Source organism: Channa argus, chromosome 12 (genome assembly GCF_033026475.1).
Source record: "Channa argus isolate prfri chromosome 12, Channa argus male v1.0, whole genome shotgun sequence".
NCBI lineage: Eukaryota > Metazoa > Chordata > Actinopteri > Anabantiformes > Channidae > Channa > Channa argus.
Window position 1 is genome coordinate 9,165,882 of NC_090208.1, and position 25,840 is coordinate 9,191,721.

General features: G+C 40.0%; 3 protein-coding genes across 5 annotated transcripts in view; 2 read left to right on the forward strand and 1 right to left on the reverse strand.

The window, feature by feature from the left end:
- LOC137137390 (F-box/WD repeat-containing protein 7-like) overlaps positions 1-9,034 on the forward strand; it is a 31,727-nt gene extending 22,693 nt beyond the window's left edge. For all 3 annotated transcript variants that reach the window (XM_067523600.1, XM_067523601.1, XM_067523602.1), the window contains 8 exons: positions 1,521-1,657; positions 1,755-1,868; positions 3,476-3,657; positions 3,878-4,103; positions 4,354-4,420; positions 5,369-5,512; positions 5,778-5,927; positions 6,505-9,034. In XM_067523600.1, the coding sequence (XP_067379701.1) occupies positions 1,521-1,657; positions 1,755-1,868; positions 3,476-3,657; positions 3,878-4,103; positions 4,354-4,420; positions 5,369-5,512; positions 5,778-5,927; positions 6,505-6,638 (1,154 nt within the window). In that variant the 3' untranslated portion in view covers positions 6,639-9,034. The remainder of the gene's footprint in view (positions 1-1,520; positions 1,658-1,754; positions 1,869-3,475; positions 3,658-3,877; positions 4,104-4,353; positions 4,421-5,368; positions 5,513-5,777; positions 5,928-6,504) is intronic.
- Positions 9,035-9,184: 150 nt separating this feature from the next.
- Positions 9,185-17,528, reverse strand: anapc10 (anaphase promoting complex subunit 10). Its single transcript, XM_067523609.1, has 6 exons — positions 17,390-17,528; positions 16,852-16,978; positions 16,673-16,763; positions 16,297-16,417; positions 15,780-15,833; positions 9,185-15,567 (listed from the first exon to the last, which is right to left on the reverse strand). Exons 2-6 carry the CDS (start codon positions 16,964-16,966, stop codon positions 15,388-15,390), a joined length of 561 nt encoding a protein of 186 aa, XP_067379710.1. The 5' UTR covers positions 16,967-16,978; positions 17,390-17,528; the 3' UTR covers positions 9,185-15,387.
- A 20-nt stretch (positions 17,529-17,548) lies between these two features.
- On the forward strand, positions 17,549-25,793 carry abce1 (ATP-binding cassette, sub-family E (OABP), member 1). The gene is made up of 19 exons (XM_067523603.1): positions 17,549-17,709; positions 18,871-19,012; positions 19,106-19,191; positions 19,394-19,491; positions 20,574-20,691; positions 21,141-21,278; positions 21,724-21,793; positions 22,171-22,267; positions 22,388-22,477; positions 22,590-22,711; positions 23,226-23,350; positions 23,556-23,652; positions 23,892-23,951; positions 24,039-24,097; positions 24,192-24,302; positions 24,522-24,664; positions 24,824-24,946; positions 25,020-25,131; positions 25,449-25,793. The coding sequence occupies exons 2-19, from the start codon at positions 18,910-18,912 to the stop codon at positions 25,494-25,496; spliced, it is 1,800 nt and encodes a 599-aa protein (XP_067379704.1). The 5' UTR covers positions 17,549-17,709; positions 18,871-18,909; the 3' UTR covers positions 25,497-25,793.
- Positions 25,794-25,840: the final 47 nt, after the last annotated feature.

Genomic DNA, 25,840 nt, shown 5'->3' on the forward strand with positions numbered 1-25,840 from the left:
GATTTTTCGTGATTTTTTCTTCCATAACTTCAGACTTTTGTAATTTTGGAAGCAAAATTACAATAACACTATTACTTGGCAGGTGTTCCTCCTTTCTTTTCACTTTTCTATGTTAATAAATTATCTTCCAAAACTCTGACGATGTGGAAAGAGCTGTTTTTGACGAGTTAATCACGTAAGCACCTGAGCAGGGCGTGTTGTCACAGGGGAGAAGTGAAACCCAGAATACAAATAGACACTGGAGCTTACTGGCAGTGTAGTGCTTCCTAACCTGTGTGTAACATGCAAATATAGCTACATACAGCCAGTCACTCCTCCTTCATTCAGCGCAATGCAGTGGCTCTGTGTGTGTGTTTCTGTGCGCGTGTGTGTGTGTGCGCGTCTTTCTCTCTGGGCTTTCTGCCAGTCAGCCGAGATTCACTGCCAGCACTCAGCAGCCATACCAATGAGGCTACCTCGCGTTAGCATCACGCCGCAGCCATACCAATGAAGCCAGCATTAACCGCAGCTCCCCAGCTTTACAAACAACGCTAATTTGTATTTGCGCTACACCCGTCATACCAGTGGGAACAGTGTTGGCATTAGCTCGAGCTCTGTGAAAATATAAATTCAGTAAACTTGCACAAGCAGATCACAAGTTTTAGATTAATGAACCTAACTTAGAGTAAATCAAAACATCAGGAAATTCACTGTGGATACAATAAATACTTGACTACACTATAGTCACACCAGTAAATGTTAGATGTGTCGACCAGATGTTATGGCGATAAAAATACACGAAAGTTATGTTCGCATAACATAAAAAGTGAGACTAGCAAATATGGCTAGTGTTAGGTTTATTTGAGCCAAGAAACATTTGGAACCTATTTGCAGTATTTCTATGAAACTACAGCCTTATATTAGCTTACATAAAAATGCTAAGTGTTGTTAGGCTCCCTGATGGTAACGTTCATAAAACTATCGCAGCTAACGTTAGCTTATAATGCAAGGCCAGCTGGTGTTAGCATACCAGGCTGATTTATTAGTTAGCTTACAACATTAGCCATTAGCTCACCTATAAAAGCTAATATTTTCGTGCCTAAGGCTAACTGATAGTTTCCATAATTAAGTTTAAAAAAATAACTAACTTAATTATGGAAACTTTAGCTGCTGTATATCTGGTGAGTAAAATGACAAAAGCTATGTGACAGTATACAATAGATTAGCTACTGTTCGTCTACCTGATGGTGATTTCAGTGAAATTTAAACAGTTATTGTTCAACTTTACCTTGTTAAAATGTAATGTGTATTTGTGAGCTGATCTGGGTATTTATTAATGTATTGGATGAAAATGTAATTAAACAAGTCTCTAACTTTCAATAAATATTTATGTACTGCTGAGAAATGCTTAATAGTGGAACCTAAGGTAAAATATTGGCATTGTAATCAAAATTATGCTGAATAAGTTTCTCACTCCATAAATGGATTAGTACATTTTTGCCGCTATATTTTGCATAATTTCTCTCTCATCCTCTCCCCAGGAATATCCGAGTGTACATCAACCCGTCGCAGGAAGAGTGCCAAGCCCAGTGCGGCGGTCAGTCCGTGGAAATCCGCCTACATTAGACAGCACTGCATCGAAAACAACTGGAGGAAGGGGGACACACGGGAGCCCATGGTACACACTGACCCACACATTGACACGTCCGACCGGTGTACACTTCACATGTAAACATGGATTGAGTGTCTTTAAATCCTACTTTTTCTGTCAATAGGTGTTAAAAGGCCACGATGATCATGTAATCACATGCCTTCAGTTCAGCGGCGACCTAATTGTCAGCGGCTCAGATGACAACACGCTTAAAGTCTGGTCAGCCATCACTGGCAAGGTAGGACACTCTGTGTGTGTGTGTGTGTGTGTGTGTGTGTGTTGAGACAAACATATTGATCATGTAAATCAGGTTTTACGTCAGCTGTAACCTAGTTTGTGTACAGGTTTTGCCATACACAGGGATTTTGTCGGTCCTTCAAAAGTTGAATGCAGTTTCCATAGGCTTCTTTCCTTGGGGCCCCTCCCAGAGTCTGAAATGGCCACTGTCGCCTATGGCACATTGGTTCAATGTTGTAGTTTTCTCATCAGTTTGTATTTTTCCCCTCTCTACCAAAAACTACAAAGCAAAACCAACCTCAAACCAATTACACCTGCAAACCTGGTCAGCTTTTAATAGACAACATTGTAATAAAATACAATAGAGACACAACCTATTAGGATACTTTGAAGCTTATACTGACTGAATAGAAAAGAATGCAATAGAATGTAAAAGAGGCAGGTGGACCAGTTTTTTTTTTGTTTTTGTTTGTTTTTGTCAGGGTGTGTCATTGAGATGCTATTCAAACATGGTCTGTGTGCGCACACTAAGAGCTCTGTGTCAGTGTGTGTTAAAGGTGAAGAGATTGCATTGCTTGTCTAGAAACTTTCTCTCCTAGCATATGTTAAGTAGTTCCATGCCAATGCTGTCTTTCCTTACAAACTACAGCAGACCATTAAACACACACACACACCAATAATGATATCTCTTGTGACTCCAGTACTGAAATGATTAGTGACGGGATGAATGCAGCAAAACATTTCTAACCAACCAAGTTTATTGCTCTTCTCTCACATTATTCTTGAGCAAAGGCCCAGTTTTCAGGTGTCACATTAAAATAATTTGATCAAGACAAAAAATGCTGGGAACTACAGGTGTCCCTGAAAAATGCAACACTTTACAAAATGTTGCTTGGAAACAAACAAACAAAAAAAGACCAATTCAGTGTCTATCTGGTTTCGGTAGAACATTCTTTAACTAGACACACCTGATCTCTCCTAAGTCTAGACCTGCCTAAAAGTGTGTATGGGTGTCTTCTTGCTCCTTGCAGGAAAAAAAAACATACACACCCACATCTAGCACATCTATAGCCTGCAGGGATGATAAGGCCTGTGTGTCCTGTTGTCTCTGCAAAATAAAATTATCTTTGAATGATCTTTATGAATAAGACACACAATATATGTGCTGCTGATAATCATGCAGTGCTGAGTGCTGCAGTATCTTCAGCTGCAGCCTTTGCAACAGTTGCCAAGGCAAAGTTTTCCTCCGTTGCTGTGGCAACGAACACCACAACTACACCTTCAAGGTGAAACTGCTTTCTCCCTCTTTCTGTCTGTGTGTGTCCTTTAAGGGCAGCTGTGAAAGTAGAACAAATATTATTCCTAGTTTCAGCACACATGTGCACATACACACAGGCTGACTAAACCAGGATATGAGAGAAATATGAAACCCAGAACTTTTTTTTTGTTGTTGTTTAAAAAGTCAACTTCGACATTTTAATCTTGGTTTGAGTTTTAATTAGTGGTTTGTTGCACTACGTCTCATTATTTAGTAAATGTGGATCAAAAGGCTCCTAAAATGCATCACGTTTTTCATTCACCTTTTCATTACATACATTTCTCCTTTAGTGCCTACGGACGTTGACGGGTCACAGCGGCGGAGTGTGGTGCAGCCAAATGACGGTCGCCACAGTGATCAGTGGCTCAACTGACCGAACCCTGCGTGTGTGGGATGCTGAGAGCGGAGAGTGTGTCCACACACTGTACGGACACACGTCCACTGTGCGCTGCATGCATCTCCACGGCAACCGGTAAGATTCTCTCTCTCACACAGATTTCGAGAACCCTTATCAATCTTCTAATTTTGTCTCCGTGACCACTAGAAAGACTTACGCACACACGGAGTTGCGGTACACCTAACAATCTTCTACGTTTATCTCCATGGCAACCATTAAGACTTAGACCCACATTGTGTTTTTATCACTCATACACTAATGACACACTCTTTCTGTCTCTCTCTCTCTCTCTCAGGGTGGTGTCAGGCTCCCGGGACACCACACTCCGAGTGTGGGACGTGTCGACGGGGCGCTGCGAGCACGTGCTGACGGGCCATGTGGCGGCTGTGCGTTGCGTTCAATATGACGGCCGCCGGGTAGTGTCGGGTGGTTACGACTACATGGTGAAGGTGTGGGACCCTGAGACGGAGGTGTGTCTGCACACACTGCAGGGGCACACCAACAGAGTGTACTCACTACAGGTAAACACACACAAACGCACTAGAACTGAACTAGAATGTGTTTCAGTTTTAACAGTAAGCTGAATGTGTGATTGATGCTGCTGTCTCGGCCAGATGGGGACACAGTTGGAACCTTATTGTACCTGGTTAAATAAATGAAACTGCAACTCTTAAGTTTTCTATTCTGACATTTATTGGGGAAATTTCATAATATTGACATTTTTGAAAATACAAAATTCAATTTTTAACCCCTTTGTCTTTCTTTATGCAGTTTGATGGTGTATTTGTGGTGAGTGGCTCACTGGACACTTCAATCAGGGTCTGGGATGCAGAGACCGGTACGGACATTAATAAAATTAATTTTATATTAATTTTAGTTTAAACATTTATATACTGTTTTGGAGCTTTGTTGAATTGTATTGCTTTAACATGAGAGCTGTGATCTAATAAACTGGTAACTTAGTTCAGTTGAAATAAATTAAACAACTGCTCTGTGAATTACATTAAAATCAAAATACAAATAAAATAAATATTAAATGGATAAATTATATGTTTTATGCAGTATGGCTAAACTTTTATTCAAATTAATTTAAATAACTATAATAATATAATAATTTGCTATAAATTACATAGAATAATAAATAAAAAAAATAAGTTGTATTTAAACCAAATTTAAATTTTTAATAAGCTATATTAAATTGATTTCAAGGCAGTTTACACACAAAAAATAATAAAAATAGAAATGAAATAAAATAGAATTCGAGATATTAGTTTCTGTACCTGGTGACTCAATGCCAGATCAAATCCCGACTCACCATTTGTGGCCCCGCCCAGCCATCAAGGTGCTGGTCCCGAGTCCGGATAAAATGCGAGGGTTGAGGCATCTGGCTTAAAAAAATCATGCTAAATCAACGTGTGGAACAGGTTACGCTGTGGTGACCCCTGAAACGGACCAGCCGAAGCTGTTGATTGGTTTCTGTTTATTGATATTTAAAATCAAGAACATAAAAATTTACTACATTTTTTTTCAATCAAAATTTAAAAACTACAAATTAAAGTTAATAAATATAATGAAATAAAACTGCATTTAAAAAAAAAAAATACTCAATTGATTTCTTATATACTCAGTTTAAAATATATCTAAATAAAGACAATAAGTATCTGACTTATATTACACACATTTTAACTGACTATATTTTTAAAAAATTGTAAAAAAAAATTGAGTAAAATAAAAAATGCAAATGACATAGAAAATTGCCTAAATCGAATGTGTGTGTCCTGCTCAGGTGGATGTGTCCACACACTGACTGGCCACCAGTCTCTCACAAGTGGCATGGAGCTACGCGACAACATCCTGGTGTCCGGGAACGCAGACTCCACTGTCCGAGTGTGGGACATCCGGACAGGACAATGTCTCCACACGCTGCAAGGTGAGACAGAGATAATAGTGATGGTCCCTCTAAAAGAATGTGTCAGAGAAAGCATAGAAACTAGCATGAAAGTGCAGCCTATGTGTGTGTCAATCTGGTTATGGCCTCAACACTAAATAGCAGTGTTAAGAATGTCTCTGTAGGAGAAACATTCATGCAGGGACAAACAGTAGAACAGTGGGGAAAGATAGAATGAATGACGCAGCACATGAAGGCAGGAAGGTCAGAGGTCACCTTGTGATGACTCTGATCCTGTTTGTTTCAGGTCCTAACAAGCATCAGTCTGCGGTAACGTGCTTGCAGTTCTGCAGAGGCTTGGTTCTGTCGAGCTCCGATGATGGGACGGTCAAACTGTGGGACCTGAGGACTGGAGCCTGGCTGAGGGATGTGGTGGCACTGCAGAGCCAGGGATCAGGTACAAAAAATGATTTTGTGTTATTTCTCTGTTGAGGTACATGTTGAATTTTATACATCACAACACTTAAGTTAGTAACACGAGGCGACCTGATACTACACCAGGCTGACTTATCTCATTCCTAGGACTTTTAACACTGATGAAAATCTGTGGGTAGATGTTGCAAGACGGACTAAAAATATCCCTGAACTCAAAGTGATCTGCAGGAAGACGGTGCAAAATTCATAACCCCAGATGAGAAAGTGTCTTAAATGCTACAAAGCACGTTTGCAAGCACTAAAACCTGCCAGCGGAGGAGGGTTAATGCTGCTCTATCCTATTAAATGAGAGTCAATTTTTAATGACTCTGCAAAAAACTCCATCCATCCATTACATCTCACTGTTATTACTGGTGAAAGAGATACTCAGATCTTTAAGTGTTATTAAAAGTAAAAAATACAACAGTGTAGAATTATTCAAATTAATTGTCCGGCAAGAGTTATTAGGAGATATATACATAATTTGATGCATTAATGTGCACATCACATGGATGTTGCAGGTGGTAAAGTTAACACATTTTGTTTTCCTTTCTCAATAGGCGGAGTGGTGTGGCGAATCAGAGCGTCTGACACTCGGCTGGTGTGTGCTGCTGGCAGCAGGAATGGGACGGAGGAAACCAAACTGTTGGTCCTGGACTTTGACCTGGATGACAGGAAGAAAGAGACAGACTGAGGAAGGAGATGAACTGGTATCGTCACCTAGAGGCAAAGGACAGGAGTTTATTTTTCAAAGCAAACGTCCTCACAAACTTAATTTCGACCAAAGTCATGGCTGGATCCAGCCTTCCTAACAGTCAGACAGACAGGTATTAATGTCAGAACACTGATTGGCTGGCAGGGACAGGTTGACACAATGTGTTTTACAAACCCACTTTGACAGCCGCTCCCTGGCGGGGGCTAAGTGACATCGTGACACTGACAAAGACATGGATGTAAATGCTTCTGGGACGACAAATGAATGTTTGACGGACAAACATGGGCTTGGAGAAGATGTTTGGACAGGTTGTAAGCGAAATTTACTGGGATTTCACGGTCATAAAAAGAGGCTTAAGTGACAAGGACGATGGTTGAATGTAGCCACTGGACTTCAAGGACATTTACTTATTTGTTGCTGAACCAATTCTGAAGTCGCTGTTGAACCAATCCAAATGCACCAAATCTTGGGACACACGGGCAACTTTTCGAGGCAACACAGATCGTAAATGTTGCTTTGAGATGAAATGAATGTGAACACAATTCATAGAAACAGAACCTCATATTCAGTCAGTATTGTTTTTATACCGGTAGGGGTCTTTTTCTGCCCATTTCTGTCACCTCAAAAAGTATTTCTTCGTGTTCTAGGCCTGAAGTACCGTAACATGTAAGGTCGGGAAAACTGTTCATGCTGCAGCCACCAGTTCAGCTGTGAATTCAGAAGTGAATTATGGGTGCAAACGCTTTTTTTTCTCTATCATATAATGAGGGAGAAATTATCCTAGCAATCTGTATAAATCCGCCACAACCAGCACTTCACATCTGCAAGAGTCAAACCCCTTCATCTGAACGTTAAGGCTCAGTTTTCTAAAACATAATTTTAAATGCAGAGGAGATAGGAGATAGATAATATAACTACTACAAAGCTATTTGCCAACACTATAAAACCTCCTGGGTTTACTACACTCTAAATACCTCTCAGATCTGCAAGTTTCCCTCATTTATGGACTTCATAATCCAAATCCTCAGTCAGATTCCTGCCAAATGATAAATGAGTGGCCAACAATCTCTATGTGGGGGTGGCCAAGCTTCAGCTGTTATTTTTTATTATTGATTTATCTGCAGAATATTTTCTAAATTAACTTTTATCGGAAAATGGTGAAATATCTGGTATAGTTTGTCACATGCCAAGCAGATATATTCAAATAGCTCGATGTTTAATTCAATCAACAGTTATAAATGCACTAAAATTAGATAAATATTAAATATAATTTTCATGAATCAAGTAATTTCATAGGCGTAAGTATTATAATTTATGTTTAAAATATATATATGTTAGTCATAATAAAACAAAATTCAGGAACAGATTTAATGTCGCTTTTTTTACTGCTACAAACAAGTAAATTTTGTGACGGGAAAAATGTATTCAATGAACAAACATTGCTCTTTTTTAAATTCTAAAACTAATCATAAACTAATGTCATTTAACTCATTTTTGTTGTTTACGTTTGTGTATATACAATCTAATCAGTCACGGTTTATATATCAGTGATGCTACAAATAGGACAATCAATATTCAGAAAACAAAGCTCCTGTGTTCTAGCATCTCAGTTGCACCGTTGAGTGAACAAAATGAGTTTTTTGAAGACCAGATATTGGGCTTACATAATTCCTATTACACCATTTACCATTTTCTAAAACAAAAGCATTATTTTGAAAATAACTGTCAGATTAACTAGTTGGCAGCAAGAAAAGGTCATTAAATAATAGCAACTTCCTTATTGGTTAAATTTCCTCACTACACTATGTTGATATTCATAGCATTAAAATACCTCAAAATCAACATATATTGAAATTTATAGAAGGCACCTTTTAAAATGTATTTTAAAATGTAATAATCCAAATCATTTTGGCATTACTTTGCCCCCATATATGATCATGGTTTTTGTTCCAGATTCAAAAATAAAATGAAATCCCTCTCTAATAGTGAACTTATGTGTTTCCCTCAGTTTATGAAGCTCATAAAATATAAAAAAAAAAAAAAAAAAAAAAGAAAGAAAAGAAATTATTTAAAAACAACTTCTCTTGCCAAATATCAATATTTGTTGTCGGGTAACTTCTCCAGTCAATAAGCAAAGATCTTGCTGATACTTTACCCGACAACAAGACATCATTCAGGTCCGGATTCCTGGGACATTGACCTTTTGCAGGTGTGATGCTCTGAATAAATGTAACCATGTTAAATAGTGTAAATACAAAGAGGATGTAGATATTCAGCTTTTTATAAAAATGAAAATACAGAAAATGCTGTCACGGTGGAATAAGAAGGGGATGTATGAATGAATATAGATCAATAAAGATGAATTTTATAAAGCACTATGTGGTTGAGTGTTTTCTTTTTGATATGTGAAGCACAGTTTTTACATAATATAATGTGCTTTCAGACATTTTTGTTCCTTGCTAAGTATGAATGATAAATTATTGATAAAAACATAACCATTTATTGCTCATTTTGCATTGCTTTTTAGTTGTTTGGCAGTTTTCTTCCTGTGGAACTCATAATAGTCAGTTCGTCCATTGCCATCTCTTCATACTTGGGTTAATTCGTTTGAAGTCTCCTTCTGGATGTTTACAGCCACTTTGCTTCTGTTTAGTTTGACATCCCCTTTTGCATCTGTGCAGACATTAATTGTTATATACCCTTGTGGTTTGCATCTCTAGTGATTTTGCATCCCTCTGGAGTCAGTCGGCATCCCTTTGTAGTCCTTTTGCGTCTCTTTGTGGCTCTGCATCTTTGCAGGAAACCTCATAGAAGAAAAAACAGACCCAAAAAATCAAGGAAATGTTTATATCACAACACTAAGTTGTAGTATAAGGCTGAAAACTACTGTCAACCACGAGCAAACACATCTAAGAAGCCTTTGAGCAAGGCAGGGAGTAAACCCTGTCCCTCCAGAACTTGTGCTTGTGTGAATATAAATCAAGAGTGAAGCTGCACAAAGAACGTGGGGGGAAAAAAGAACCTCACTCCAATCACATCATGCAACCTGTGTGTATCCAGCCTTTTTGGCCCAGAAACCGATGGGTTGGTTGCCGTGGTAACAGTGCCGCGGGGCAGAGCGACTAAACGTCAGAGGCGATGATGGCTTTCCACAAAAACCTGCAGCAGGAGGGTTCAAGGCTGGAACAGAGATTTGTGTGGTAATGACTACAATATAAGAAAAGTACCAATTCCACAGTGTAGTACTCCACTGTGAGCAAACGTCCTGCTGCTCTTCTCTGATTTTGCAGGGGTTTGGGGTCTGACCTTGTCTACTTAAGAATGAACCGTAATTAATTCAAAATCAGCATTTTTAACCAGAATGAAACAAAACTCCAACTTTAAACCTGCAGCTTCCCACACGTTTCCCGTATCAGCCTGCAAAGCAGAGCTCTGCGTTTCTTTTTCACTACGTGGGAGTTCGTGGGAGAGCAGAGCAGATAACATTATGTAACAACACAGAGGGCTTTCATCTTCCTCTGAGCTTCATTGATAAAATTAATAATTCTTTAATAAATCTGGGTCGTTTTCTTTCTGCTTCCCGTGTCCCTTCAGGGGTCACCACTGCAGAATCCGTGTTCCACATGTTGATTTGACTTGCGTTTTTATGGCAGATGCCCTTCCTGTTGCAACCCCCTCATTTTTATCGTGGCTAATGACTGACACTAAGGTGGGAATTGGTGGTTGGGCGGGCCAGGATTTGAACCTTCAGCCTTTTGCCTGTCAACCCAATGTTTTACCACTGAGCCACCCGGCCCGCTTTCTATTTGCATGTCATCAAGGTAGTAAAGGGTGTAAAGTATAACGGTGTGAGGACAGTTTCTGAAGCTGCCTGCACCGAGAAGAGCTTGAACTAACAGATAAAATATAAGGGAGTTGATGTAACAAGGAGTAGGCTGCAAAATCTGCATGTAGTCCCTGCTGAATGAAAAAGGAAAAGAAGATTAGATTAGAAAGGAAAGGAGAGAAAGACCAAGCAATGTGACAAAGACAAGTAAAACAAAGGAGGGAAAAATATGCAGAAGGAAAAAGTGAAAGGAAAAGAGGTGAAGAGATGAAAGGAAGTAAAGAAAATGGCAAAGGAGAAAAACAAAAAATGGGGAAATGCAAGAAAAGTGGAGGTAAATGAAATGAAATGAATAAACAGCAGGACAGAAGTGTGAGGGAAGGAATGAAGAAAGAAAAAGGAGGCGAGGAAGAAGAATGAAGCACTGACAAGGGCAAAGTAAAGTCAGGACAGGAGAGCAGAGACCGGAAAGGCCCAGTAAGGAAAAGACAAAAGAAGGAAATGTGTGTGTTGTGTTGCAGTGTGACTGATACACTTTCTTACACCCACTTTACCTGTGTGTGTGTGTCTGTGTGTGTGTGTGTGTTTGTAGTAACGCTGCACAAAAGCAGCTGAAAAACACCTCATCCATTACCCATGAGGCTCTGCAGCTTGTTGACAGCACAATAATAAGTCCCTGCAGGGCTTTAACACACACACACACACAGTGGAATGTGATATAATAAAATCATATATTTCATGATTTTTTTAATGATTTTCGATCTGAATCCCTAAGTAGCAGTCCATGTTTTTAACTATTTAACAGGCAAAATGTTGACGCTTATTAATGAATATAAGTATATCATTTTAAACAATTCTTATTTTTATAATTTTTTTAGCTGTTGTAGAGCCACATGCAGGACCTCTGGTTTATATCACAGACACAACTACTGTGTATTTCCACCTTTTTTTTTGCATATAGAGAATGTGAAGTTACACATTCACGGGATCTACGCACATCCTTTGACTAAACTATAGTTTACATTGGTGACATTTTATGGAGATTGTGAGGAATAAAAAGGTCCCTGTCTGGAGGAGTTCAATTGCAATAATATGCCAAAAACAGTCTCCCTCTGCTGACCTGCTGTAGCTGTGGCGTCTTTGAGAATCCCGACAGAAAGTCAAAATACACACTCACATCTTACAAAATGGCGCCTGCACCCTCCAACAATTAGCTCCACATAGTCTGTACACAAACAAGGTGCTTCAATAGTTAGTTAAGACCCACTCTTAAGAAAGACCCGTTTCCTGGTGGTTTTGTTTCCCAGGAACTAGTCCAGGAACCTGGGGCAGGAGTCCAATTAGTGGTCTACGTTTCCACAGCAGGACCAAAGTCCTGGGAAGATTATGCTTAATGCCTTTTGCTGCAGCAAGTGTGTAGCAATTGTTTTTTCAATGTCACATGTGTAAAACTGTAAACTGTTACTGTAAATAAACTCCACAGGGCAGCTAACAAATACCTGCAGGCATCTACTACTGCGCTGTAAACAAACTGCAGGCTTTCCTGGGGCGGGAAAAACACACCTTAAAAATAGCACAAGTACACAAAAGCAACACACCTGCATATGCATTTTAGGAACGTGAGGAAAATTTGGTCTTTGCTCATTCAAAGAGCTGCTTGAGGAATAAGATGGTTTTGGTCTCAGGTTTATGTGTTTAGTTTGTGAATTCACTTTATCAGTGTGTGTCCTCAGGCGTGTGTTTGTGTGTTAAAGCTCTCAGTTTAATTACGCTGAACAGCAAATAAAGCAGGAGAACATTAGGCAGGTTCCATCTCACTAAAAGCATGAGCACAACCCATGCAGGGGGTGGACGAAATACCCGAAACACCTTACAATCTAAGGCAGTTAACAGAAATAACAAGCCACAGTGGTGGACGTGTTGCAGAGCTCTTAGATTGTAAATGGTCTGCACTTATGTAGCACTTTTCTACCTAATGGCACTCAAAGGGCTTTATACTGCTTCTTATTCACCCATTCACACACACACACACACCAATGGGGGAGCTGCTATGCAGCTGGCCAACTCACCGGGAGCAGCTAAGGTGGGTCTTGCTTAAGGACACTTCGACATTTGACCAGAGGAGCTGGGGATCGAACCAACAACTGCGAGATTGGTCCGCTCTACCTTCCTGGGCCACAGTCGCCCTGTGCATTGTTTTGTTCACCTCTCCTTTCTGATAAATGTGTTTGTGTTTATCTGATGCAGTACACATGCATGTGTGTGTGTTTGTGTAGCCATGGCTTGAAGCGAGGAAGAAGATGAAATGCGTCCTGTTTCCTGACAAACACACAGTGCTTCAGGCTGAACCTACATAATTAACTCGGAGTGTGTAGACAAATTAAATATAACCTACGCACACAAAGAACTGTAATGCATATTTGTGTCTGTGTGTATGTAGATGGTTAAAATGCCAAATAAAGTCAAGAAAAAGCCCTCACAGGCAGTAGAACACATCAAACATCCGACTGGGACTCATTAATGTGTATTTGAATTTCAGAGCAACAATAAACACAGTCAAGCATCAAAGTATGTTTGTGCATTTGATTCATATTACTGCAAGTCTTTTTGGCATTATGAGGACATTTTATCTCATTCAAAGGCCCATTTGCTAACTTGTAGCTACACAAGATAAACAGGGGTATGTCTAGAAACGTTTGAATGCGGGGCCAGATGCCCAAACGAGGGGGGGGCACATGTGGAAAATCACAGTGGCCCTGAGAGCTCAAAGCACTGCACATGGACAAAACACATGCACAACCTTAGGTAATCGATTTCTAATTAATTAATAGATTTTTAGTGTCCCCTGGAAACACTGCTACGACAATTGTCTACAATGGTTCCGGGGGACACTAAAAAGTGACGGACATTTAGATTTGTAGATGTATTTTCACTTGCTCTCGGAGACATTTCCATTGTGCTGTAGCTTTTGAGGCACGTTTCTCAATTTGGTTGTGTTGTGGCTTTTGAACAGTTGCATTCAGTCATATCAAGTTCAATTTTAGTGTATTAATAGTGGATCATTCTTACGTCATTATCTATTGTAGTTTATAATTATTTGTGTTTTTACTGTTTTATTTTTTATTGGTGTTACTGAAAATCACTTTGTAACTGAGTTTTCAAAGGTGCAATTTAAATAAATTGTTATTATTAATATTTAATCCAAGCACCTCACACCTTATGATTTGAGCAGGGGGGGCACCAAGGATGACTAATCAGACTGTCCTGGGTAGCTGCCCCCCCTCCCAGGGGCGCAGCCCACATTACCCGTTAGTGTACAGGGTAATTTCCCCCTCTCATAATACTCCATATAGGTCACTCCCTTCTTCATTTCTATGTACATTTTCCATTTGTCAACTTAAATCTATTAAATAAATTCTCTTGGAATATCTATAGATTCTTCTGCATCTATCTGACTCTCTCTAGTGGATCAAATACTAAACTGCAGTACTGTGATGCATCACTTTCTGAAAATCAATCCAATATGACGCAATAGATAACTAGTTATCATTATTCACATTTCTCACTAGCTGAAATATTTTTGAAAACAGCCGTTTGATATTTTTAAGTTCAGTTTTTGCTGTTTCTGCTGCCCGTCTTTGCCCTTAGATGACTTCATATCTGAAGGTTAGACGAGAGTCTAGTCCAGATTTATTCTGCTCATTTGTAAAGAAATCAAAAATGTTCAGGTTTTGGTAAGTGTAAGTTCATGTAGATTCAAGAGAAAAACCCACTTCAAAAATCCTGATTTTCATTAGAAAATTATCACTTAATATTAATAAATTCACCAAATTCAGCATAAGTGAACTACATATTCAAAAATTGCCAAACACATGTAGTGCAGTAAAAAGTTCAAGGTTTCCCCCTTTAAATATGGTGAAGTATAAGTACTATAAAATGGAAATACTCAAGTGAAGTACAACTATGTAAAAATCCTACTAAAGTACAGTTCTTGAGTAAATCACTTTATTACTTACCACTTTGTGTAAGTGTTTTGCTATAAAAACTTTAAACCCCATTTAGTTCCATGATTTGATTAACGGTTGAGTTTCCTAAACACCTGTAGCAAAGTTCTTTGGAGGATTATCACAGTCCTGAAACACAATGAAGCTACTTAAAACCCTCCGCAGTTTCCTAAACGTCAGTAACAGGCTGTGGGATCTTCCCACTTGGCAACAAGCTTGTGATTCCACTTTGGGGTGTTTGAAGAACAAATGCATGTTAAAGATTTCAGGAACTCAATTTTGCCATGAAGAACTGTTTTCGAGCAAACAATTAATTAAGAAAACAAATTAAAAAAATCAGCTCCTAGGTCCATGATTTTGTGAATATAAAGCCCGCAGCCAATTAGCTTTGCACAAAGACTGGACATGGGGAAACAGTTAACCTGGCTCTGCCCAAAGGTAACAAAATCCATGTGCCTACACTTTTGATGCCGATTAGTAAAAAATGTTTTCATCTGTTTAATCTGTATAAAAACTCAAGTTTAAAAACAACAAAATGCCATGTTACAGAGGGTTTTATCTTATATACATATACACTGGTTCCAATGTCCTGTGGTTGTGTAAAGAGGGTTTTTCATTTTGAGAAAAAGACAAGTACAGTAACACTTGTTATATTAAAATTCAAATATATTAAATATTGGCAAACTGATTTTAAAATACCACTCTGCGTTTTTCAAATGCTAAATGATAACTATGGCAACGCTGATTGGTTCTGTAATCAGGTCATGTTACACAGTAGCAGCTCCCCATTTTAGTCTGTATTACTCTTCCTCTTTTTGGGAAACTGTGTGATTCCATAATCGATTCCATAATCTCTCCATGGGGCATGCAGGGTCAGGTGTTTCAGCCTCAGTCCAGATCACCTGATTGTCCGGTACATCATGAAGTCTACTGTGGTGCACCGTGGGAACTTGCCGATGGAGCTTTCCTCCACTGGGGTGTAAACTTTGATCTGCCGCATATGCGTGTCTCTGCCGTTCTGGTGGTTGGCCAGCACTGCAATTTGGATCATGAATGTGCTGATCGGCTCGTTTGTGCGCTAAAACACAGCAAAAGATTTTCATTTTTTGTGTCTTTATTTGATGGTGGAGAGCAAACAGGGAAAAAAAGGGTCCAAAGTTAGACTTGAACTGTGGATGCTGAGGTTATGTGGTGTGCACAGAGTACACGGTGTGTACAGATTTTTAATGAAAGTTTGTCCTAATGCTCACATATAGTGAAAAGATTTTAAGAGATCCATTATTCTCTTACCTGGTTCATCAGAGAGATGTGAATCCAACCACTGGGCTCCACCATTTCTAGCTGCTGTAGAGGGAAAGAGCAATAAGAGTAGTGAACTGAAAAGAAAATGCACTGTGAATGCTTCAGCGCTGAAAGGACTTTACAAGCAAAGCTGAAAAAAGATGAACTGTTTTTACAAAAATTGGTGAACTGTTTGTTTTTGCTGAAATAGCTGAAACGTTTATTATAAACATTTAAAGAAATTTGAAAAAAGTAGAAAATAAGCAGAATTGAGGATTGAGTGTTAAGTTAATTAAGTCAATTAGATGTAACTTGAAATAGCAATATATAAATCCTAGAAACTGTAGAACTGTAAAGAGGTCATCAAATCAATCATTTTTAAAAGTACAAACAGCTAAAAAAGTATGAAAAGATATTTAAAAAGCCGTATACAAGCATTAATGTTCTTTATAAGCTGAACATCTTGAACTTTGAAAGGTGTTTCTAGCTGAAACAGACAACGACCCACATGACAAAGAGTTGTTACCCTGATCTCTTGTAAGTTGTGGAAGTTGTTGCCAACTCTGACCGAGATCTTACTGGGAGTGTAGCTCTCATCTGATTTATAGTCAGCGTAAATACAAAGCATCTTCACCGTTGTCCTCCTCCTGAATAACACAAATAAAAATATTACGAGCACAAAACACTGACCCCTGACAGTTACATATGAATAATAACCACTACACAACTAGGAATGAATACAATTTTTTTTTTTTTATCAGTTTGTTGTTTTTATGGCTCTTTTATGGCTTTATGGCTTTCTATTTGTTTCTGGAATTATGTGAATTATGTTTCTTCATTTCTACTGTTAATTGAGCAAATTCAAGAAATGCCTGTACTAGTGGAACATAATTTTGTGTCACCTGAATTGTATGTTGACTAAATGAGGTTGGGATCCATCTGACTGCCAGTAGGTCTCCAGGTTGTCGTCCCTCAGCTGGTCAACTCCGAAACCTGGACAAACAGGGTTAGATACAAATCAGAACTTACTCACCACTCTGTATACACACACACCATACTGTAAGTTAGGTCTTATTCTGACCGGGTTTACAGGAGGAGAGAGACCACACAGCCTGGGAGCCAATCTCCCGAACTGTACCAGTTCGTTCCAGCTGCTTTGGGTCAGCTCCAGGGGGTGTCTTGCTCGGGGTGGCCATTCTCTTTAAAAACTGGGGAAGAAAAAAGCTAAATTACAACTAATGCTTATTAGTTACCATTCATATTTCCATGTCTTTTTCTCGATAATCGCTAACTTAATGTTAAACTCTTCACAAAGTTAACATTTATTATTTACTTCCATAAATAACGATTTTGATCCTAAGAGAATGTTCGGTATATAACACGTATAGAAGCACCTTTTTGGGAAATTTAGGGAGTATAAAGCATTTTATTTTAAATTTAATGTGCAAGTATCGTTTCAATAAAACGTCGTCAGTTCTTTTCTCAACCCCACACGATGCATGTACACATTACCGAACCATTTAAACGCTGCTAACTGCTACTAGCTATTAGTTCTCCATTGTTGACCACCATAAAGCCACCAAAACTTAATTTACGATAAAGGTTTGAGTTGAACTTACAGGAGGGCTTCGTACAGATATCCAATATGCTGTTTTAAATCATCAGATGTGAATATGTTTAATACAAATTAAGATTTAATCAGTTTTGTTTTGCTAGCCACTTCGAATCTCCCACTTTTTGTATGTCCGGGGGTCGCTTTTTTCTGACGTCACGAACACCGTCGCTTCCTGTGTGCGTCCCTCCCGCCATCTTTCCTGCCGGCATCCAGGAGAGGAACACGTTGCTGGGAAAAAAGAAGAAGTTTCGCTCTTATTTTGTGCTTTTAAACGTCGTTCTTCGTCTGTTTTCTTCACAGCAACGGAACGGGAGCCTAAGAGGGGTGGGTGTTTTTAAGCTACCGTTTGGTAATGTGGTCCTCTTTGGGTTTCTATTGCTATAGAAGCGCTTTCCCCCAGTCGGGCAGCTGTCACAGCGCGGGGCCTCCGCTGCTTGTGTCGTATAATGTGAAGCTAAGCACTAACTAGCTGTTAGCAGCCTCTTCTACTTCTTGTACACAAGAGCACTTAGTAACCCATCAAAATACGCCTCGGAGGCTGGCGGATGGTATTTAACACAACAGTGTTTACTGATAGTGGGCTCCCGACAACATAGCTACGTTTCTCCTGCATCCGACGAATCTTACTGCGACCCACCTTCGCCAATTTCCTACTAAAATGTTTCTTGATCTCTGACGATCGTTTTCACCTACCAGGTCAGATTCAAGTAGTTCGGGCAATATTTAGTGCCAGCCGATAGTTTCGGCTTATGAAAGAATTTCATATTGGGAGGTTATTTGAGTACAAATCCAACTTTGTTGCTGTTCGCCACCGCCCGTCACGCTGTGTTTTCGGTGGAAGATCACCTTTTTTGTTATAAACACATTAGTCGAATTTAGCGTTGTTGTTTTATTTCCTCCTCTTTTTTCACGCTTCGAATGTATTCAGCATGGAACAGAGGGATAACCACTTCACGGCTGGCCTTGACATGGTCCCAGGCATGTACGTTCAGATGTGAGGTAGCAATGAAAGCTGGGATTTTAAACAAGTGTTTGGTGTGAGTCACTGAACACTGCCTAGTTGGCCTGGTTTGCTAGAAGCTACGTATGTTTTTAAATTAAGCCTGAAATTAACCCCCCCCCATCAAAATAGGGGTTACATTAAAACCCGAAAGCATTCATTTTGGTTACATTATTTACACAGTAGAAGCTGGTTCACAGTTGCTGTAATGGGTCTGTGGTCCTCCATTGTTTTAGATGGGTTTTGTTCAGGGTTGAATGTGTTGCTTCAGCAGAGTTTGCTTGTGAACGCAGGCTTGAGGCTGACCTCAGTCTACTACATCTAGTTAATGTTTCTTGGCCGTTATACTTAACCATCAGCATTACCTGTGCGGACATTTGCTAACTAACAAACAAATGTGATGTCTTTTCTCAGGATTAGCTGCTGTAATCACCTTTTTGTTTTTTGGTTTTTTGTTTTCCTGCCCATTCGTTAATGTCTCTTAGCTCCACGGGTGCTGGCCCCCTTCATTCCAACCTACCGCCATGGCAGATAAAAACACCAGGATCGCCATTGTTAACCATGACAAATGCAAACCTAAGAAATGCCGCCAGGAGTGCAAGAAGAGCTGCCCGGTTGTCCGTATGGGTGAGTAATTAGCCTCATAATGTTTACCTTCAGATAAACCAGGCTGTATTTCGCACAGAGTTTTAAACTGTATTGAAATATGTGCGTTTGCAGGTAAACTGTGTATTGAAGTGACTCCACAGAGTAAAATTGTGTGGATCTCGGAGTCCCTGTGTATAGGCTGTGGAATCTGCATCAAGGTAAGGAATCTGCAGCGCGGTGTGTGTGTGTATGTCATGCTGTTTGTCTGAAATCAAACACAAAGTGTTTTCACTAACATGAACAATTTTTGCTTTTGCTCTTTCACAAAAAGATTATACCTGCTTAACTCTAATTCCGCTTCAGCCTTTTTGTTGTTGTTGTTGTTGTAGTAGTGGTTCTGATGTTGTTTTGTTACTTTAGAAATGTCCATTTGGTGCGTTGTCGATTGTCAACCTGCCCAGCAACTTGGAGAAGGAAACCACACACAGATACTGCGCTAACTCCTTCAAACTGCACCGGTATGCTGCTTAATTTCCTCCACACTGTGCTCATCTGGTGTTTTAAGCATTAAGTTGTACTGATATTTGAATGTCTGGTGTATTAGTTTGTGTGTTTGTACACCCAAATCTGTAAGAATGTACTAGTATTGATCTTTAAATGCATGTATCAGTCAGGAGTGGGAGATAAAATGGTTGATATGTCTTTGAAAGAAATACAAGGTACTTCCTGTGTCTTTGGGTTTGGACTCTTGCTCTTTATGTGGATGGATATAAATGTGTGAATGCACTGGATGCACTCGTTTTGACCTCTACATTCTTATAATGTCGAATGTAGCAGTAATCCAAATGAAATGAACATTTTCTTACACTGTGATCTGCCAAATTGAAAATAATAGCAAAAGTTTAGAAGAATTTCCAATAAATATAAATAAAAGTTTTTGACAGAGAGGCACCAATGACACCAGGCTGACAGGGGCATTTAAACTGTGCACTGAGGCAAGTCAGTCTGCAATTACTGGGGTCACATGAGTTTCCTGCGGGTAATGGAGACCATGGAATCTGGTGGCAGCTCCTTCACATATGTGGGTGTAATAGCCTATCTCAAAAAATGCTGCTTAGGACGCACCCTTTTGTTTGCCTGTCTACCCGCATTCAATCACTAATGTTAGTTACCCAACTTACTAATGGACCAGGAATGCTCTCATTTAGCTGTGGTTCCTTAAAGCATAACCCAGTGCCTTCCCACCACACTCTGATCTCACATTTCCCATAATGATGGAAGGCAGAAACAGTTTATAACATCTTAACATGGAAGGTAGGAAGCAACAGACTTGTTGTCATTGTAATGTAAATGCTGCAAATGTGTAGTTGATAATTTGGCGAGTCATTGGGAAACTGTCTTGATAATTATTGGTTACTGGTTTATGGGAAAGCTTTGTGAGATGAACCCAAAAGTATCCATCTACTGTCTTACTGAGCGTTGTTATTCATGAGCTATTATAGTAAACATTAGGTCAGTTTAAGAGTCTGTGGTTTTTTTTTTTTTTTAAAAGATGAGCTGTAACACTGGGTTGTGTGTGTGTGTGTCTGTGTATGCACAGGCTGCCTATCCCCAGGCCTGGTGAGGTGCTGGGGCTGGTGGGGACCAATGGTATCGGCAAATCCACGGCGTTGAAGATCCTGGCGGGGAAACAGAAACCCAACCTGGGGAAGTTCGATGTGAGTGTTCAGACCTCCTGCTACCCCGAGTACGAGTGCAAGACAGAAAGCATGGTGTTGCGTAGCTAAAGGGTTGATTTGTTGGGCGTGATTGGTGCTTAAAGTGAGAGCTGTGCTGATGAGATAAAACACGGGTGTAGTTGCTCACAGCGGCAGTTTTGACTTCTCACCAGCCAACAGCTCAAAGTTGAGTTGTTTTTAGTTCTGCTAAAGAAGAAAATCAGCAGGTTAATAAACAACTCTACTTATGATATTGTGACCAGTATGGTTCAAAACAATAGGTCACTTCTTGCGAATAACCCATTTCTGTGTAATTGTATTAACCCTGTCCTCGACAAAAAGCAGTATAAATACCAACATTTCTACTTCTGTTACTGTTCTTTGGTGACAGACATTGATTTGTTTTTATATGTTGATTATTTATGTAACTTTGTGTTTTCCTGACCCAGAATCCTCCAGACTGGCAGGAAATTCTGACCTACTTCCGAGGATCTGAGCTCCAGAACTATTTCACCAAAATCCTGGAGGACGACTTGCGAGCCATCGTCAAACCGCAGTACGTCGACCAGATCCCAAAAACAGTCAAGGTAAATGGCTTTAACATGAAATGGCTTTGTGTGTTGATCACATTTATTTACACGCTCTGCTCCGATGGATGATGTATCTGCTACAGCCAAACATATTTAGCAAGGTCCTTCATTTTCTCTCCTTGTAACCTATGTAAATGTATTAAAGACATAAAAGTAATCATGAAACCTAAACTGTGGCGACTAACATTTGTTTACATTTTTAGTAGTAAACTAATTGACTCTTTACTTTGGTTTCTCCCTGAGTCGAGATAATGCTGATTGTCTCTTGTCCGGTTGTAGTTGAACTGTATCAGGGCGTTTTGGCTCTGGCTTGTAGCTGAGCTACTTTTGAATCTGTCCTGCTCTGTGTGTGGTGACAGGCTGCAGTAAATGAATCTGAATCTGTATGTGTGAAGCCCTGTTTCTACTGGCTGTCATTTTTTTTTTTCACCTCTGCCTACAGGGTTCAGTAGGGGCCATTCTGAGCAGGAAAGACGACACAGACACACAGACTGTGGTCTGTGAACAGCTAGGTAAAACACACACACTCACTCACGGATACAGAGAACTGAGAGGCCCCTAACTCGTACAACTAAATGCCACACGTTAATTCTACTCTTAAGTTGACCGGAACATCCTCACTATGATGATTGTGGGCTAAAAAGTGTCCCAACAAACAAAGACTTTGTCACTAACATTATATTGTGTCTTTGAATCTTTTTTTTTTCCGCCACTGAATAAAATAACCCAAACATGTGCCAAAACACAATTAGGTGTAGACATGTTTTGCTTTAATTTGGTCCAAATGATGCTGAGGTTTGAAACTGAGCCCTGATAAAACAGAACAAACCTGCTTGTCATTACCACCATTGTTATTGGTTGTTTTTTCTTCCCTGCTGTCGCCGGGCAGATCTGACTCACCTGCGAGAGAGGAATGTGGAGGATTTGTCTGGAGGAGAGTTACAGAGGTTCGCGTGCGCCGTTGTCTGCATCCAGAGGGCCGACATGTGAGGACGACACTCAACATTTATTATTTGATGTTTTAATTTGAACATTTTTATCATCAGAAACTTTTACCCCAAACTTGTCTCTGACCGACAGCTGTGTTTACTGTTTCCCTGCTGCAGTTTTATGTTTGACGAACCGTCCAGTTACCTGGATGTTAAACAGAGGCTGAAGGCTGCCATCACTATCCGGTCCCTTATTACCCCCGACAGGTATTAAACTAGATTTAAAGGCTGTAAAGTAATTTATTAAAACTAAATAAGAATAGATGCTGTTCATTGTCCTGTTCTGCCGCATATATGCGTGTGTGTTGTTACATTGTAGATACATCATTGTGGTGGAGCACGACCTGAGTGTGTTGGACTATCTATCTGACTTTATCTGCTGCCTGTATGGAGTCCCCAGCGCCTACGGAGTTGTCACCATGCCCTTCAGCGTCAGAGAGGGTACAAACAATTAGTAGACTCTAGTTTACACAGCTAGCTATGTTGTTTGTAGCATTTGTTAGCATTATATGTTATTGTTCATTTTGATTGACAACGTTAATGCTAAAATATGTTGCTGTCAGTTTGTCTGAAGGGAAAGTTGGAAATGTAAAACACGGGTGGACCGCAAAGCAGTATAAGAATACATAATTGCATATATATGGCTCTATGAGCAGCACAGTGAGCATTCAGTTTCATCGTATTTTCATTATTCTAGGATAAGGGTATCACAATTGCAGTCAGTTTGTTTGATTTTTTTATTTTTTGGTTATTGCACAACTGCTGCTGTACAGTTGTGTTTAAGTGTAATCGTCAGTGGTAAGCTAAGCTGCTGCCCCAGTTGCAGACAATCCTCTCGTCCTCTGAAGTGCAGGCTCTATGTTTAAACCAAGTCTGAAATCCCAGGCCTGAGCATGTTTGCATATCTGTATTCAACGCTTTGTGATTATGATTCTAACTCTTTAAACTTCTGCAGGTATCAACATCTTCCTGGATGGTTACGTTCCTACGGAGAACCTCCGATTCCGTGAGACTTCGTTGGTCTTCAAAGTTGCCGAGACGGCCAACGAGGAGGAAGTGAAGAGGCTCAGGCATTATCAGGTTTGTTCAGCTCTCCTGGTTTCATCCTTTTTACTCCCTTACTCTGCAGTTCCACCCGGACTGGCTGTTTGCTCCACTCAAGATGCATGTCCTCTATTTTTGACAAAGGCCACTTCTAGAACAGTTTTACTGACCCAGTAGCGCTGCGTTTAACACGCACTCTGAGCTGCGGCTGATGTTCGATCTGTCGTTTGTTGTCGTTCAGTATCCAGACATGGCGAAGACGATGGGCGAGTTCACGCTGGAGATCAAAGGAGGAGAATTTACGGACTCTGAGATCATGGTGATGCTTGGGGAGAATGGTAAGCTGTGTTACGCCTAATGTAGAATGCTGCGTTTAATCTGCACAGAGGCAGATCTGCAAAAGTTAAGACCAGTTTGAGTGTCATCGGTTAGAAAAAACAATTCTTTAGGGACTAAACATATGATCAGAGGCAGGAACCAGTTTTGCAAAGCTCAGTAAAAGTCAATCAGTTAATAGCTCGTCCATTCTCTTAGCTCTTTATTCAGCTAATGCGTCTTAATGCTTGTGTGTCTGCAGGCACAGGGAAGACGACCTTTATCAGGATGTTGGCTGGAGGACTCAAACCTGATGGGGGAGGTATGTCTTTTACAAGTTCTCCTAACAACCATAGTAAGGCTTGTGTTTGTACAAACACACTCTGACCCATCTTTCTTGCTTTTTCAGGTGACGTCCCCATCCTTAACGTCAGCTACAAGCCTCAAACCATCAGCCCGAAGTTTAAGGTTTGTTAAGTCAGTTTCCTCAGACATGCTGGCTTTGCTTTGAAAGTATTACGCTGGAGGAATTAACAGTTTTTGTGTGTGCGTGTTTCTGCAGGGCAGCGTCAGAGCTCTGCTGCACGAGAAGATCAGAGATGCCTACACTCACCCGCAGTTCATCACCGACGTCATGAAGCCAATGCAGATCGAAAGCATCATAGACCAGGACGTAAGAAAAACAACCCTTTCTTATTTTAAACTTTTAAAATAAAAAAAGATTTTAACATTTAATTAGTGGAGCACATGGAATTTCGTACTTAATTTTAGAGTATGGATTTAGTACTAGCAGTACGTTTCTGCACTTCAGTGTTGGTCTGACGTCAGACACACTTTTAAACTGCTGCGTGTGGAACGGAGATGTTGTCAGACTAATTTCTGCCCCCTGTAGGTGCAAAACCTGTCTGGTGGTGAGCTGCAGAGAGTCGCTCTCACATTGTGTTTGGGGAAACCAGCAGATGTTTATCTCATTGACGAACCTTCAGCGTACCTGGACTCTGAGCAGAGACTGATGGCTGCCAGGGTCATCAAGAGGTCAGACAACAAACATGTCTTTATTTTTATTGTACAAAATCATCTTGAACTTAATTTCTCCTCCATCTGCCCTGACTTTCTTTTTCCTAAACCCCAAACATTCTTTGATCTGACCCTTGTTTGCGTCTCGTGTCTAACTCGTGTTTATGTGGTTTGCAGGTACATCCTCCACGCGAAGAAGACGGCGTTCGTGGTGGAGCACGACTTCATCATGGCAACCTACCTGGCTGACAGAGTGATTGTGTTTGATGGTATTCCCTCCAGGATGACTGCCGCTAACACGTAAGGGATGGGAAGACTTTAGAACACTTTAACTCCTTGTTGTGATGACAACTCAATGTGATTTGTGTCTCAGGCCTCAGAGTCTGTTAGCGGGGATGAACAGGTTCCTGTCGCTGCTGGAAATCACGTTCAGAAGGGACCCGAACAACTTCAGACCACGTATCAACAAGCTTAACTCCATCAAGGTATTTACTTTTAAATGTTAGCGCTAAAGACAGATCTGTTGTTATGATAAAAATGTAATTTAACAGGAAACCTCAACCTTTTACAAATCTTATCTTGCAGAAATGTATAAAACTTTACAAATTAATTTTCTAGGTTCTTGTATTAACATAGGAACATGTTACTTGAAGAAAGAGGATTATGTAACAATATTCATTTACTCTACGCACAAGAACTTTCAGTCAGCATTATGTCGTAAATGTGCAAAATTAGCGAAGGCACAGTTTGCGTTAACAGATTCAGATAAAGTATTGACTTTGACCTCTGCTTTCTGTCACAGGACACCGAACAGAAGAAGAGTGGAAACTATTTCTTCCTTGATGACTAAGATGACTTCCTGTGACGCTGCAGGATGCTGCGTTCAGGAGCTATTACCATCAAGCACAAGCACGCTGTGCTCAGCAAACAGTACATGTGTTTAAAGTCACAAATGAATAATAAAACTCAATGGCCTTCGTGTACTGGGCTGCATTCAATAGCCAGCAATGTTTAAAAGTATAACATGCATTGCATTCTGTGTCTGAGAGCCTGAACATACCAGGCTGCATTCACAAGTTGGCAACATTGTGGAACATATTAACAGTCATGCATTTACAACAACTGATAATAAACTGATGCTACCTGATCCCAGAACAGTCTTTCCATGTATCCTCTGATTGCCCGTGCTGTGTT

What these genes read in the sequence shown, in the direction of transcription:
- abce1 (XM_067523603.1), top strand. Translation starts at nt 18,910, where the DNA reads ATGGCAGATAAAAACACCAGGATCGCCATTGTTAACCATGACAAATGC. An exon ending in CCAACCTGGGGAAGTTCGAT is followed by an intron (nt 20,692 to 21,140) that starts GTGAGTGTTCAG and finishes TTCCTGACCCAG; the next exon opens with AATCCTCCAGACTGGCAGGA. An exon ending in TGTGGTCTGTGAACAGCTAG is followed by an intron (nt 21,794 to 22,170) that starts GTAAAACACACA and finishes GTCGCCGGGCAG; the next exon opens with ATCTGACTCACCTGCGAGAG.
- anapc10 (XM_067523609.1), bottom strand. Translation starts at nt 16,966, where the DNA reads ATGGCCACCCCGAGCAAGACACCCCCTGGAGCTGACCCAAAGCAGCTG. An exon ending in ACAACTTACAAGAGATCAGG is followed by an intron (nt 15,834 to 16,296) that starts GTAACAACTCTT and finishes TTCCCTCTACAG; the next exon opens with CAGCTAGAAATGGTGGAGCC. An exon ending in ACATCTCTCTGATGAACCAG is followed by an intron (nt 15,568 to 15,779) that starts GTAAGAGAATAA and finishes GCTGTGTTTTAG; the next exon opens with CGCACAAACGAGCCGATCAG.